Here is a 13,368-nt window from a genome sequence, read left to right as displayed (position 1 = left end):
GTGAAAGGTTTAGACCCTCACGAGCACACAGAGGGACAAAATACGTTAGCGTGCTGCCCAACTTTCACCACGCTCATATTTATAATCATACGGTTCTTGGAGTGAGTGCATACACTCATGAAGTTTAGTAACTTCAGGTCACTGCAACAAGCCCAGGTACAGTTTACCGACGGATGCGTACAGGACCATTTCAATTGAATTGGTACTGATTTCAATTGAAAGCCTGTGTGCGCTAGTACCGCTTGCCACGAGTTCCCAGAATCCTTTGTGGTTGTGCCCCTGAATGACGTCACATTTTCAATCTCTATAGTCAAACAACAGTGAGTCTGCATCTCCTCAGCTCATCCTCTGTCTGAAAAGTCCTCTGTCTCTCTTTTCCTTCTCCCTTTAATGTTTCGGGTAAGCCTGACACTTTGATCACTGTTCCCGAAAACTGTGACAGCAACTCAGCCATGTGACCGTTTCTCTCATGCCTGACTCAGGAAAAAGAAATCATCGCATCAGCACTGGAGGAGAAGCAGAAGTCATTGAAACAGGAAACAGTTTTATTTTGTTGGTTGCAACAATCTCCGTCTGCCTCACCACAGGAGTCTGTGCGCCTGCACGCTTACATCACTAAAGTGCACACAGAGACCGACCCGCTTGAAAAACTTGTGCGTCCAGTCTGACCAAAGCGACAGTTGTGAAGTTGCTTTTGGCACATGCTACCTGTTCTTAAGTACAACATCAGCTGCCTGTGAGTCAACTGTCTTCTGATTGGCTGCCCGTCACAAACAGCGTGGGAAGAGCACGCGGGGTGGAGCTCTTTCTATCCACTCTCACTGACTCACACGGAGAAAGGAGAAACAGCTGCCTGAGAGTGAGCGTTTAAAGCAGTCTGAAGCCTGAATGAAGCTTTGCCTCATCATGTGTTACATTACAGTTAAAGTTTGTCTTTATTCTTCGAATAACAGCATTTAAGCAAATATCTGAACTAGGGCTGCCACAAACGATTATTTTGATAGTCGACTAGTCACCGATTAGTTTTGCAATTAGTCGACTAATCAGATCATCATCCACTGGACTTAAACCGTATAGATTATTGCACCAGCAGCATCTGCTCTTATATAACTATCATTAGCTTACAGCTTTAAGTGTTTAAGGTATGTGCTAACTAAAAATAAAGACAAGATGATAGTTTATTAAATTTGAATGAAATTTGCAGATTGTTTCGGTGAAGTTTAATAAACTCCTTGCTATCTAAAATATAACAGGACACCGGAGTAAATTCTTGAGCAACTTCTGATAATCAGCTGTCTGCTTGACATTTATCCAGCTGTGTAAAAACTATAACTTTAATCTCAGCCAAACCGTTTTACTCAGGAACAAATAAAATACTAAAAAAAAAGCCAAACAATAAAATTTTTAAGTTATCTAAGTGACTTATATATGTTTAACCTGAGTAGCAAAAGAATGCGGTGGGTTTGAAAGCAATTTGCCGGGAGTCCGGTGTTCTCACGGCTCCAGTTAGCCTAGCCCCCGGCTAGCTATCGAGCTAGTGGGTAACAGACGTCTCCGAAAACGTCGGAGCGCTTTTGAAAATATGTGGTGTCTTGATAAACTGAACAGATATTTGAGGTTTACACAGCTACATTCTCGCCTGAAAATATGTTAAACGTTTATTTTGTGACCCAGAAAGAATAATAAGAGTAATATTAAAACTAACTAGCTGCCGCCATTGTTGTAAACTGAGCTGGGCTGCGCTATGAATTCTGGGACACAGCTTCTTCTTCTTTGGTGTTTAACGGCAGCTGGCATCCTTGTACATGCAGTGCTGCCATCTTCTGTTTCAGTCCGTTATTACACTCTTAAATCCTACTACTTATTCCTGCGTCTTTTGTGATCTTACAAAGCTTCAAACGACACGTCGACTATTAAATCAGTCATCGACGATTTTGATAGTCGACGTAATCGTGACTAGTCGACTAATCGTGGCAGCCCTAATCTGAACAGCTGTACTTGTGAGGCACATTGAGATTTTGAACTGGATGAATTTACTATTAAACTGCAGTCATGGCTCTCGTGGCTGTGATGATTTCCCCTAATGAAGTCCAGTTTTCTTTGATCCAACCACATTTCCCACAACGCACATCGAGCACTTAGGACATTTGACACCTGGACAGCAAGAGAGAGCTTTCCCCACAGAGCCAATAACAAAACACGTGACACTGGCATTGTGCATGCCCCTATCACCCCTTACCCATGTACTGTATGTTTGTGAGAGAGTGTTACCTGTGATGAAACCCCCAGCTGTCGGAGAGAGGCTGTGAAACTGCTGGTCATGTTTGGCTCTCTCGTCCACAGAGATCAGAAACACATCTGGACCTAACGCATCCATAAGAAACAACAAACACACACAGAGCCAGTTACAACCCCAGAGGTCGAGCCCAAGTCAGATACAGACGGGAAGAAAAGGGAGGCTTGAGAGAAATGCATTAGTCATGAGTCTCACTTCCTGTTATATAGCTCCTTTAAGAGTTGGACAGAGTGCCAGCTCAGAGATGAATGGATGAGGAACCGAGTGCGTAATTAACATGCGAATGCAACCGATTCATCAGCAGTCGACAGAAATAACGTGAACTTCTCTCATCACTGAGTTTACCACTTAAAAAGCCATTTCTGCTTCACCAGCCCTCATGCTCTATCCTCAGCTATAAAGAGATGTTGTGATACAACGTGCTGGTGTTAACAGTGATACAGAAAATGATTTAACAAAGATAAGATAATCCAGCTCCAGCACAGTTACAGTGACAGGCGGTAACGTTGGAGTTTTGGTGGCTCTCTTCTCTTTACAGCCTTTCAGTTTCTGCCATTGTGCAGCTGCAGCTTTTCTGAACACTTCACAGCTGACTAAAGTAAAGTGACCGCCGTGTTTCTACTGCTGAAGAAAGTTACACAGTGCAAGCCCACGAAAATCCCACAGAGAGCCCCACAAGTGACAAAGTAATAATCCAAGGCAATTAAGAAAGAAGATAAAAGAAGGAACAGGGAGCAAAAGTTCTGTTATAACTATAAAAGACACCACACGATGAATAAAAGAATATCTCATGTATTTGCACACTACATATATATGGTGTGTATGCCCTTTTTTTTAATACTATACATTTAAAATACAAGAACAGGAATTTAAACTACACAATATCCATCTTTTCTTGCATAAATCCATATTTTCTGTAAATTGCACAACCGTTCTACCATTTTTCTTACTTCCATTTACTTGGAAGAGAAGAGAGTTAAATGTTTAGTGAGTCATTCTAGTTCATTGGAAAATGCAAGACAAACCACTGCTGACTGAAAGTCATTTCTCTGTAACTGTTGATAAAAATTATACTTGTCGGCTGTCTTTGGTGCTGGAAGCTTCTGCCACAACATTTCAACAGAAACACAACAATTATCTTGCTGGCGATGTGTTTTTAATTCTCTTCTATTTTTATTAAAGAAAAACTGTACAAACATTCATTCAGCCTCAAATGCTTCTGCAGAGATTTATTTCCAGCATGTCCCCCTGATGACAAAAAGCAAGTATGAGTGGCTGCTCCTCATTCAGTGCAACACGTTTTAGGTGACAGCTCACGGTCTATGGTCTGACAAATCTCAGTCTGTGTACTTAGTCTGCCTTTGCCTCCATCTGTTAGTTGCTGTGATGGGAGATCTGTCTCTTTGGCTACAATTTTAGAACAACTTGATTGTTTTCTTTGACAGGAGCTACATCCACTCATAGCCACTCAGCTACAGTGCTCCCCAAAACTATATAACTATAAACTAACAGAAAAGTAAAATTAATTGTTTTACTACTTAGTCTCATGGGCATAAAACAAATATATCTGAAAATATAAGAACAATGTAAGTATCTAAAGTAGCAACAATATCAGCTTTGCTGTACGGCTAACACACTATTTAGTAGGGGTGGGGAAAAAATGGATACTGTGTAGTATGGTGATATTTTGTTTGCTAATAATGTATGGATACAGGGACAGCAGAAATCGATATTTTGTTACAAAAAGGTTTTTGTGCTCTGACTTCAGAGCATGTTGATCCTTTTTCTGAGCAAGAATCCTGACATTCCTTCACTGTCCAAATGTGTTTCACTTGTTTTTGGCAGCAATAAACATGACAGTTTACTTATTTTAATTTAAGACATGTTTTATTTTAATTAAGTTTAAAACTTTTTTATTTAATGTAAAATTATATTTTGTTTTAATTTACTTTCAAATTCTTCAGTTGCTGAAGGTGTGAAAAGCCTGGTGTGAAGAGGCCTTTATTTTGAAAGTTCAGTCGCTGTAACTAGCTAGTTCTAGTCCATCTTGTGTTCCCCTGCAGGCAAGCAGACGGGGTTGTTTTTGTGGTAATCGGACAACTTACACATTCTGGTTACAGTCCCATAATCGCTCTCTCTGCATATTCAGAAACCAATGCAAAAAGATACCCACATACTATAAATTGTGCATTAGCTGAAGGTGCTGCAATTATTTCTGAATAGTCTACACAGCTCGCATTAGTAGTTAATGGTTCCTTGTTGGTTTTATTATAGAACCAAGACACTTGAGAGCCAGTGAGCTACAACTGTAACTTCATAAAAGCAATGTTAGCGTCAAATCTAAATAAATATTTTAAAGTCAGTATTTCTTACAGACAACACAGTCAGAAAAGTTAGAAAAATAAATGTAACTTATATTTCCTTCCTTCACTGTCCAAATGTGTTTAACTTGTTTTTTGGCAGCAATAAACATGACAGTTTACTTATTTTAATTTAAGACATGTTTTATTTTAATTAAGTTTAAAACTTTTTTATTTAATGTAAAATTATATTTTGTTTTAATTTGCTTTCAAATTCTTCAGTTGCTGAAGGGGCTGCATAGTTTTCATAAACTGCATAGTTCAGAATAGCTATAATTGTACCAGATGGTTGATTCAGTTAAGTTGGACTAGACTGTAATACAAACCGTTCAGTTTGTCAACAATAAAACTGAAATGAGAGAAAGACTGAGTGCGAGACTTTGATATTAGATAAAATGAATATTGATAAAGTTTACCTTTATGTACAGAATCTGAATATCGCAAAATATTTTAAAAAATTGCAATAATATCGTATCGTGCGTTAAGTATTGTGATAATATCGTATCGTGGGATGTATGGTGATTCCCACCTCTACTATTTAGAGGGCATGTTGTGAGAGACTTTATTCTACTTCAAAGATGTGGTTTGTCTGATGAACTCTTGATGTTGTCATTTAGCTTGACTGAGAGAAAACGTTCACTATAGCTCTCTGTTGAGTCAGCCACATGTAAATACTGACCTGTGAACGTGGTTGGGAACTGTGCCATGGTTCGCTCAGTCTTCTGCAGCCACACAACACCTGAAACAACACATGAAGAAAAACAGATGAAAGTTTTATCTGATCGAACCAACAAAACCTGTTCGCCTCAACACTATTTCTCTAGTGAACCAGATAAATGCTTTTATTGTGAAGGAGCCAGCCTCTGTGTTTGAGGTCAGCAACCCGGCAAGATGTTTAAAGGACAAAACAATGTCTGGTCAACAGCCAAAGGTGCTGACACAGTGGACAAACTCAGTGAGGGGGAGGCAATTTTCCAGTCCAGTCTGGAGCTCATTCTCCTCTCTGCTGTCTTTCTTTTGGGTCTCCATCCCAATGATCCTTACACACTTACACTTACTAACTTTTAAAGAAATTTATCTGGATGTTTTCAAATGTTACGTTAAAAAAAAACTCCAGTTGTCATCTGTTCAGACTGCATCCAGTCAGAGCACATTAGCTATGCTTGTGCATGTCAACAGGGCAGCAAACTTGTCTTCATGCAGAGCAGGCTGAGCCTGAGCGCAGTCACTTGTTTTCAGGACCACTTTGCTTCACCGTGCATTTTAACAAGAACAGTTTTTAGAACATAATGCATGCAATTAAAACCTAGTTCACCTTCAAAACAACAGAAGAGATTTATTGGTTTTATAAGACTAATCTACAGCTATCCTCCAGAGCTCCTCTGCTTCTAATGTCTTAGATGTAAAAGGCGTCTGGAGGTTGTTTAGTGGAGTTGCTGGAGTTAATGTTAGAGCAGAGTGGGGCGCCAGACTTTGGTGATAGTCCAGATCTGACTACACAACAACACTGAGCAATGACCCACACATAAAAATACCCTCCATGGTAGTGTCTTGGTAGGTACGTTGCAGACTCACACCCACATGTTACAGCTGTGCATCGTCACAAGGAGTTAGTGTCAAAAATGTGTGAAAAAACAGTAACATCGGCCACTCATGTTCACAGTGTTGATCCTTTATTCTGCCTCTGATAAACAAGAAGACAGAAGTCAGAATAGACAAAGAACGTCTTTGTAGTGAAGCGAAACAAGTTAATAAGAAAACTCAACTGAGGCCACTGTCTGTGCTTCTCATCAACGCTTTCTGAATATTAAATGTTTTCTTGTTTGGACTTCAAGCTGACCTTTCTACCAATCAGCACCCTGCACATGGCAGAGTACAGACTTTTGGCTTTTAGAGGATTTCACCCAAGCATGTTTCCCACAGATAACACTTGACCCATATTGGCCAGTGACAGTTGCTCGGGTATATTCTGTGATTTCAGTTCCTTTCTCCATCCGTCTAATATGATGACATGATTGATTTACTAATGGAAAATCCCCTCACTCTCATTATGCACTGTAAAAACGAGCTTGGTTCAAATGCTGCAAATTTGTCCAGTGAAATTACGCAGTCAGTGTAAACGTCTCCATTAAAAATGGGAGGTCGGAGAAATATTTTTAATGACAGAAATATTTGCACAGATTTTACACGCCTGGTGTGAAAAGGCCTTTATTTTGAAAGTTCAGTCGCTGTAACTAGCTAGTTCTAGTCCATCTTGTGTTCCCCTGCAGGCAAGCAGACGGGGTTGTTTTTGTGGTAATCGGACAATTTACACATTCTGGTTACAGTCCCATAATCGCTCTCTCTGCAAATTCAGAAACCAACGCAAAAAGATACCCACATACTATAAATTGTGCATTAGCTGAAGGTGCTGCAATTATTTCTGAATAGTCTAAGTCAGCGGTCACCAACCCCCGGGCCTCGGACCGGTACCGGTCCGTGAGTCGTTTGGTACCGGGCCGCGAGAGTTGAGGCTCAGGTGTGAAATGTATAGTTTTCAGGGTTTTTATCGGTTTTCAGCGTTATTTTGTTATCGTTTTGACCATTAACTCGGTTTTCCTGGGTCTTTTCACGTGTGTTATGAATAAATCTTCTTTTTTTCGGTACCAGTACTAGTTTTATTTTGTTGTATTTATCCGCGACACCTTAAAGGCCGGTCGGTGAAAATATTGTCGGGCATAAACCGGTCCGTGGCGCAAAAAAGGTTGGAGACCGCTGGTCTACACAGCTCGCATTAGTAGTTAATGGTTCCTCGTTGGTTTTATTATAGAACCAAGACACTTGAGAGCCAGTGAGCTACAACTGTAACTTCATAACAGCAATGTTAGCGTCAAATCTAAATAAATATTTTAAAGTCAGTATTTCTTACAGACAACACAGTCAGAAAAGTTAGAAAAATAAATGTAACTTATATTTCCTCCAGCACTCTCATCTCTTACAACAGCTCATGTGTCTGCATTAGCAAAGGCATGATAATCAGATCCAGACCTGCCTCCCACCCCCTGTATCACAGCTAACAGACAGCCAACAATAACAATGTGACATACAGTGCAACAGACAAGGACTTAGGACGGGTGGATGAGTATGTGTGAGTATATGTATGTGTGGGTTGTTGACCATTTTGCTGTGCCCAAGCTTCACGCACACAAGAAATGACCAAACAGTGACGCCAAATTCTGTTTGAGAGTCCAAATCAAAAATGCAATTTTTCCATTTAGTCCCACAGGGATCGTGTCACGCATGATAGCAAGAGTTTAATACATGAAGTTCTCAGATGGCGACTCATCGGATTTCAAAACAGCATAAGGACAGATGGAATTTAGTCTACAGTGCTCAAACAAATCATAAAACTATTGATTATTGAATATTGCTGTATCAATAAGACTGCTAAACCCTTCAGTATGAATCTGTCCTCCGATTGAAGGGCTTGCTGTGGAGTGTGTGTGCCCCACTATCATCAGAGTGGGAAGACAAAGTAACCAACTTAAGTAGGTCAGAGGAACAAAGCCCACCCCACACACACACACACACGCAAACACACACATGTGGCTCGATATTACACGAAAGAATATTGAAGCAGCTGAGCGCCTGCAAACATTTTTGCCTAGTTTAAACAACACACAGGGAGAAGTGATTAAACTTCTAGTCATCTACAGAAAAATGATAGCAAAACACAACAGTTTAGAGGTGATGCTAAACAGATGGTGCCATTTACAAAGAATGGAAACAGTAGCAGAGCGTGTCGGGTTTATAAACTGCTGAATTATTTTTGCCTTCCAGCATCTCAAAATCTAGTGAATGAAAAGTCGAGTTGCATAAAGTCCTCACCATAGATTAAGCTGCTTGTGAAACAAACTGACGTTTGTGTACAAGAACCAGTTTTACACAAAACCCAAGTAAGAACAAGAGGATCACACCCATCGTGACACTGGAGGAAAAAATAATAATAGCGCTGTCCAAACATTCGTACTCATCATGACCTTAGAAGAAGCTTGAATAGTTGTGACAGATTAAGGACAGCTATCACTCGACTCAGTACGCATCTTAGAGGTGTGCCTTATTTTTTATTCTTATTTATCTTTATTGCATTGTAATTTAATAAACTGATAACAGCATAGTGAATGAAGAAAAGCACACCTGAAATATCAGAACAGTCACATGTCAACGTCGCTCTAAAATATTTGAGATTCTCAACAAAAACAAGAAATTAAACACAGGTAAATTATAACAGACATACTTTAAGATATTTCAATCAGCTGATTGTCAGCAAGCCTTCCCTCTACGTACATGTAGATGTTTGCACATGCACAGAACAAATCTGGTTTGGTATTTATGATTCAAACAACTTGTCCAGATGTAGAAATATTTTTAAGACACCACACGCAGCGTGTTTTTATTAAAGGTCGGAGTGATTCATTATTTCATTGCAATTTTAAACACATTTTTTAAAACAATTTTGGGCATTTTCCTGCCAAACCTCAACTCTGTCATGTCGTGGGTAAAAGAGAAATATCGAATGCCACAGATAACTATAGATCAAAGAACAGCTCCCAGTGATAAGCCAAAGTCCATCACCAGTCTGACCTTTCAGAATAAAATAAAAGATCATATCAGGATAAAGATATTTGTGCCTTCAGTCTTGAGCTAAAGCTGCAGGATGTTAAGGCAAACATATGCAGATGACATCAAATTCAAATAAATGCATCAGGAGACACATATTCAACAGCAAAGGCTCCTGATATGATCTTTAGGCCAGAGCCCCCAGCTTGCTTTATTCATCAGCACACAGCCTGAGTGTGACCTTGCCTTTGCAGAAATGTACGACAAAAACGGGCACAAATCTTTCTGAAACAATAGCAAGTACTGAACAGAAATTAATTTGAAGCCCTTTGTTGCATCGAATCTTTTGTCATATTTATCATGTGCAGTTAAGGGTTTAATGCTCTGTTTACCCCGTAAATATACACTGTAATTGTAGGATTAGTCTCCATAATTAGAGCACTGGGATGTAACTGGAGTCTGTTATCATGGCTTGTGGCAGATGACTGTTTAAGCCCCTCAGTCCCCCCCCCCCCCCCTCTCTCACACACACACACACACTAAAGGCTTCTGGTTGTCCCTCCCCCTCACATGAAGCTCCTGCATTACTGATGCTCCATCCACTCCAATATTCTTATGTCTGTGGACGTCCTCTGAACTGTACTGTGCCTCGCAGAAACAAATGCTGCAATCTATACTTATAGTTTCCAATTCCCCTCAAGCGCCTTTTCTACTTCTGTCCTAAAGTGAACATGTTGCTCTTAATCAGAGAAGTGAAAAAGCACCGTATGAACACAGCAGTTAAAAGAACTCCTGACACTGCACTCAGCACAGAGAAAATGAAATGAAGAGTAAATGTGATGTTTTCATATGAAAGAAACTATACTGTGGTGGGGCTTGCTAATTTCTTGTTTTTGATTTATGTATGTTTTGTTTTGCTTTACTTTTGTTTCATATGTTGTTTGTTTAATTTAAGACTAAAAAATAAATAAATAAATGAATGAGAGGTAAAACTTGAGGGGGTAGGGACAAATAAGTAAATACTTCTGCCTACTCCTTTTCAAACAAATAATGGAATAATATTTTGTAATGATTGTGAAGGCTCATGTTTGAAATGTTTGAAATAAAAATGAACTGAACTGATGTTCACTCACAGTATAAACATGGAGATAACACATAATGAATGTCAGTTTTTTAAACATTTATTCTGTGATCACTTCACATCATGCTGGATCAAATCAGACAACAGATTGCTCCACCTGCAAACATTGTCAACACAATCTTCTGAAGCAGCTCTCCTGTTTTACTTGTTGGTCTAACATGTGTCCACTTATGTCAACTAATCAGGGTAACGCAGATCATTTGTTACCATTTTATATCGGTGCTCTTTGATACACCATTTTTAAACTTTTGGTGGGTCAAAAATTCATGTGACAGGAAACACATGGGGCGATCGTGGCTCAAGAGTTGGGAGTTCGCCATGTAATCGGAAGGTTGCCAGTTCGAGCCCCGACTTGGACAGTCTCGGTCGTTGTGTCCTTGGGCAAGACGCTTCACCCGTTGCCTACTGGTGGTGGCCAGAGGGCCCGGTGGCGCCAGTGTCCGGCAGCCTCGCCTCTGTCAGTGCGCCCCAGGGTGGCTGTGGCTACAATGTAGCTGCCATCACCAGTGTGTGAATGGGTGGATGACTGGATATGTAAAGCGCTTTGGGGTCCTTAAGGACTAGTAAAGCGCTATATAAATACAGGCCATTTACCATTTACATAAATGTCACATTGTGGAAATGTCAGCTGTTATTGGCAAGGCCCTGTTATTCACCCGATACTGTTGCGTCACTAAGCAAGAGATTATTATTATAATAATAATCACAATTATAATCATAATTATTACTATTATCATCAAGTAGAATGTGAAGTTGTTTTCTCCAGTTAACATCACAGTACAATGTGATGCATTAGAAAACAGACTTTAGTCTGTAGTTGAAAATTGAGGTTTGGAGCACAACTACCCACGTAACAGCGCCGCTATACTCGACGCTTTGTTTGTGTCCTCGGCTGATTTTGATGTCATTGCACCACAATCTTTGTGTCCTTGGTCGCGCACCTCCCTAAGTAGTTTTCGAGGAAAAAACAACTTACCCACATTAGGTAGGAAGGAGAAGCAGAAGATCACTGAATGACAGAACTAAACCCTGATCTTAAGAACATTCATTTGTTATTTTGTTGTTGCATCCTGTCAGATGGCTTAACAGTGACAGTGTTGATATTAATAACTGCAGGCTCCTTGCATGAGCGCTCACACGCGACATACTCCCCCCACATATAAATAACATGTGCATTTTATCAAACACACACCAAGTCCAACCCCCTCCTTCCTCCTCTTCTCACTCACACGTGAAAGACACACCCGCTCTGAACACACCCTGTGACACTGACCCCGAGCTCTGCATCCGTCTCCAACACGCTCTACCACATTTTTATCACATTGCTGTCAAGTGCTGAGGCTTCATAGGTGGCAGTACCCACACCCACCCAGCACAAACACAAGATTACCAGAGCAGTGTCTCCATCAGCTCCTCGTGCATCTCTCCCATCCCGTCATCCCCCCCAGGCTTCACATCCCACTGACATAAACTGTCTCTGTGGGCAACCCCACCTTCTACATCTACATCTCTTCAGCATTTCTGGACATTTTTCCCCATTCCACGTTTTAAAAAAAACATCTAGGATACATCATAGGTTCGCACATTTATAAATTCAGAACTACTACTCTATAGTTATATGAGCTAGAGCAGGGCAATATGACCAAAAATATTTAGCACGATATACATTTGAAAATTTGCTATAACGATAACTGACGATATAATTGACACGAGACAAAATACTTTACAACACCACAACTTTATTAGTGCAAAAACCCCCATCAATGTATTTTCACTTAAACAAGCAGCTGTTTTGTATGTATGTATGTAAAAATGTAACAGTGCAAATTCGTTGCTGACAGTTTAACCAAAAGGCATTTCCAGTGGAAACTGGCCGACATATCCTCAGCATAACCATGTATAATATCCACAAAACTTAAAAAGAAGTTACACACACAATACGGTAATATTATGTTGAAGCACAGTACGTATCGCTCCGCCTACGATAGCCGTAATGCTCCGACAATCCATCAAACGGTGCGGGTTCGTAGCTTAGCAAAGTCGTACTGAAACATTTGACAGATTTTCGAGCGCCGTGTACATAAAATCGTTTCGAGGTCAGTAAACACAACCAGAATTCATACATAAGGCACACGGGATTATAAGGGGCACTGTCGATTTTCAGAAAAATCAAAGGATTGATTTTAAGTGTGCCGTATTTTCCAAACAACACGGTAATAACGACGGCCCGCTAGCATGCTCTAGCAAAAATAGTGCTTTGGTGTGTATCTGACGGACGAAAGCTAAACCAGTTCCACACCACTGAAGCTGCAGCATTTTTACAAACCAGTTCTGGTTCATCTGTTTCATTCAACGATCCGCTTCCGCTCTTCTCATTCTGCGTTGCCGCCATGTGCATATGTAAACATAGGCACTGCGCATGCGCGTTTTACCCATATTCTATCGCGATATTTCATTTTCCTATTGTTGCCCAACATTACACCGGTATTACCGTGAACGGTATGATATAGCCCAGCCGACTTCAACCAGAAATGTATTTTTTTGTTTAAGTGTTTATTATTTATTTATATTTATGCAGTCTTACTTCTGTAACACTTTTTTAAAAACACCATTTCAACACTAGTTTCCTCTTTCACATCATCTTCTCACCATCTGCTCCACAGACAGTCCTCTACAAGAATGAAGCACACACACGTTTGACATTAGCCTCCTAACCTGCTTACAGCCTCGTATTGTGGTCAACCTGTTTGGTGCCAAGGACCAACTGAGGTTAAACTAGATCATTAAGACTTGACGTAAGATTATTTAATAATGTAATTATCTTGATAATTGTGTAACTCTGTAAATACAGTATGCTGGTTGAACGGGCCTAAAAGCACTATGTTAAAATGCATTAGATTCTATAATGCGTTTCATTGATTAGAACTAGGAAAAGTTAAATAAATGCATCCACAGACATTTAAGCAACTACC

At 40.1% G+C, this 13,368-nt stretch overlaps 1 protein-coding gene across 8 annotated transcripts in view; it reads right to left on the bottom strand.

Annotated features, from left to right (window-relative positions):
• itsn1 (intersectin 1 (SH3 domain protein)) overlaps positions 1-13,368 on the bottom strand; it is a 58,378-nt gene that overhangs the window by 40,489 nt on the left and 4,521 nt on the right. For all 8 annotated transcript variants that reach the window (XM_085182407.1, XM_085182402.1, XM_085182405.1 and 5 more), the window contains exons 2-3: positions 5,336-5,395; positions 2,272-2,364 (exon numbers count right to left, since the gene is read on the bottom strand). In XM_085182407.1, coding sequence (XP_085038533.1) covers positions 2,272-2,364; positions 5,336-5,363 — 121 coding nt within the window. In that variant the 5' untranslated portion in view covers positions 5,364-5,395. The remainder of the gene's footprint in view (positions 1-2,271; positions 2,365-5,335; positions 5,396-13,368) is intronic.

This window comes from Neolamprologus multifasciatus, chromosome 13 (genome assembly GCF_963576455.1).
Source record: "Neolamprologus multifasciatus chromosome 13, fNeoMul1.2, whole genome shotgun sequence".
Taxonomy (NCBI): Eukaryota; Metazoa; Chordata; class Actinopteri; order Cichliformes; family Cichlidae; genus Neolamprologus; species Neolamprologus multifasciatus.
This window is presented reverse-complemented; position numbering and strand designations above follow the sequence as displayed.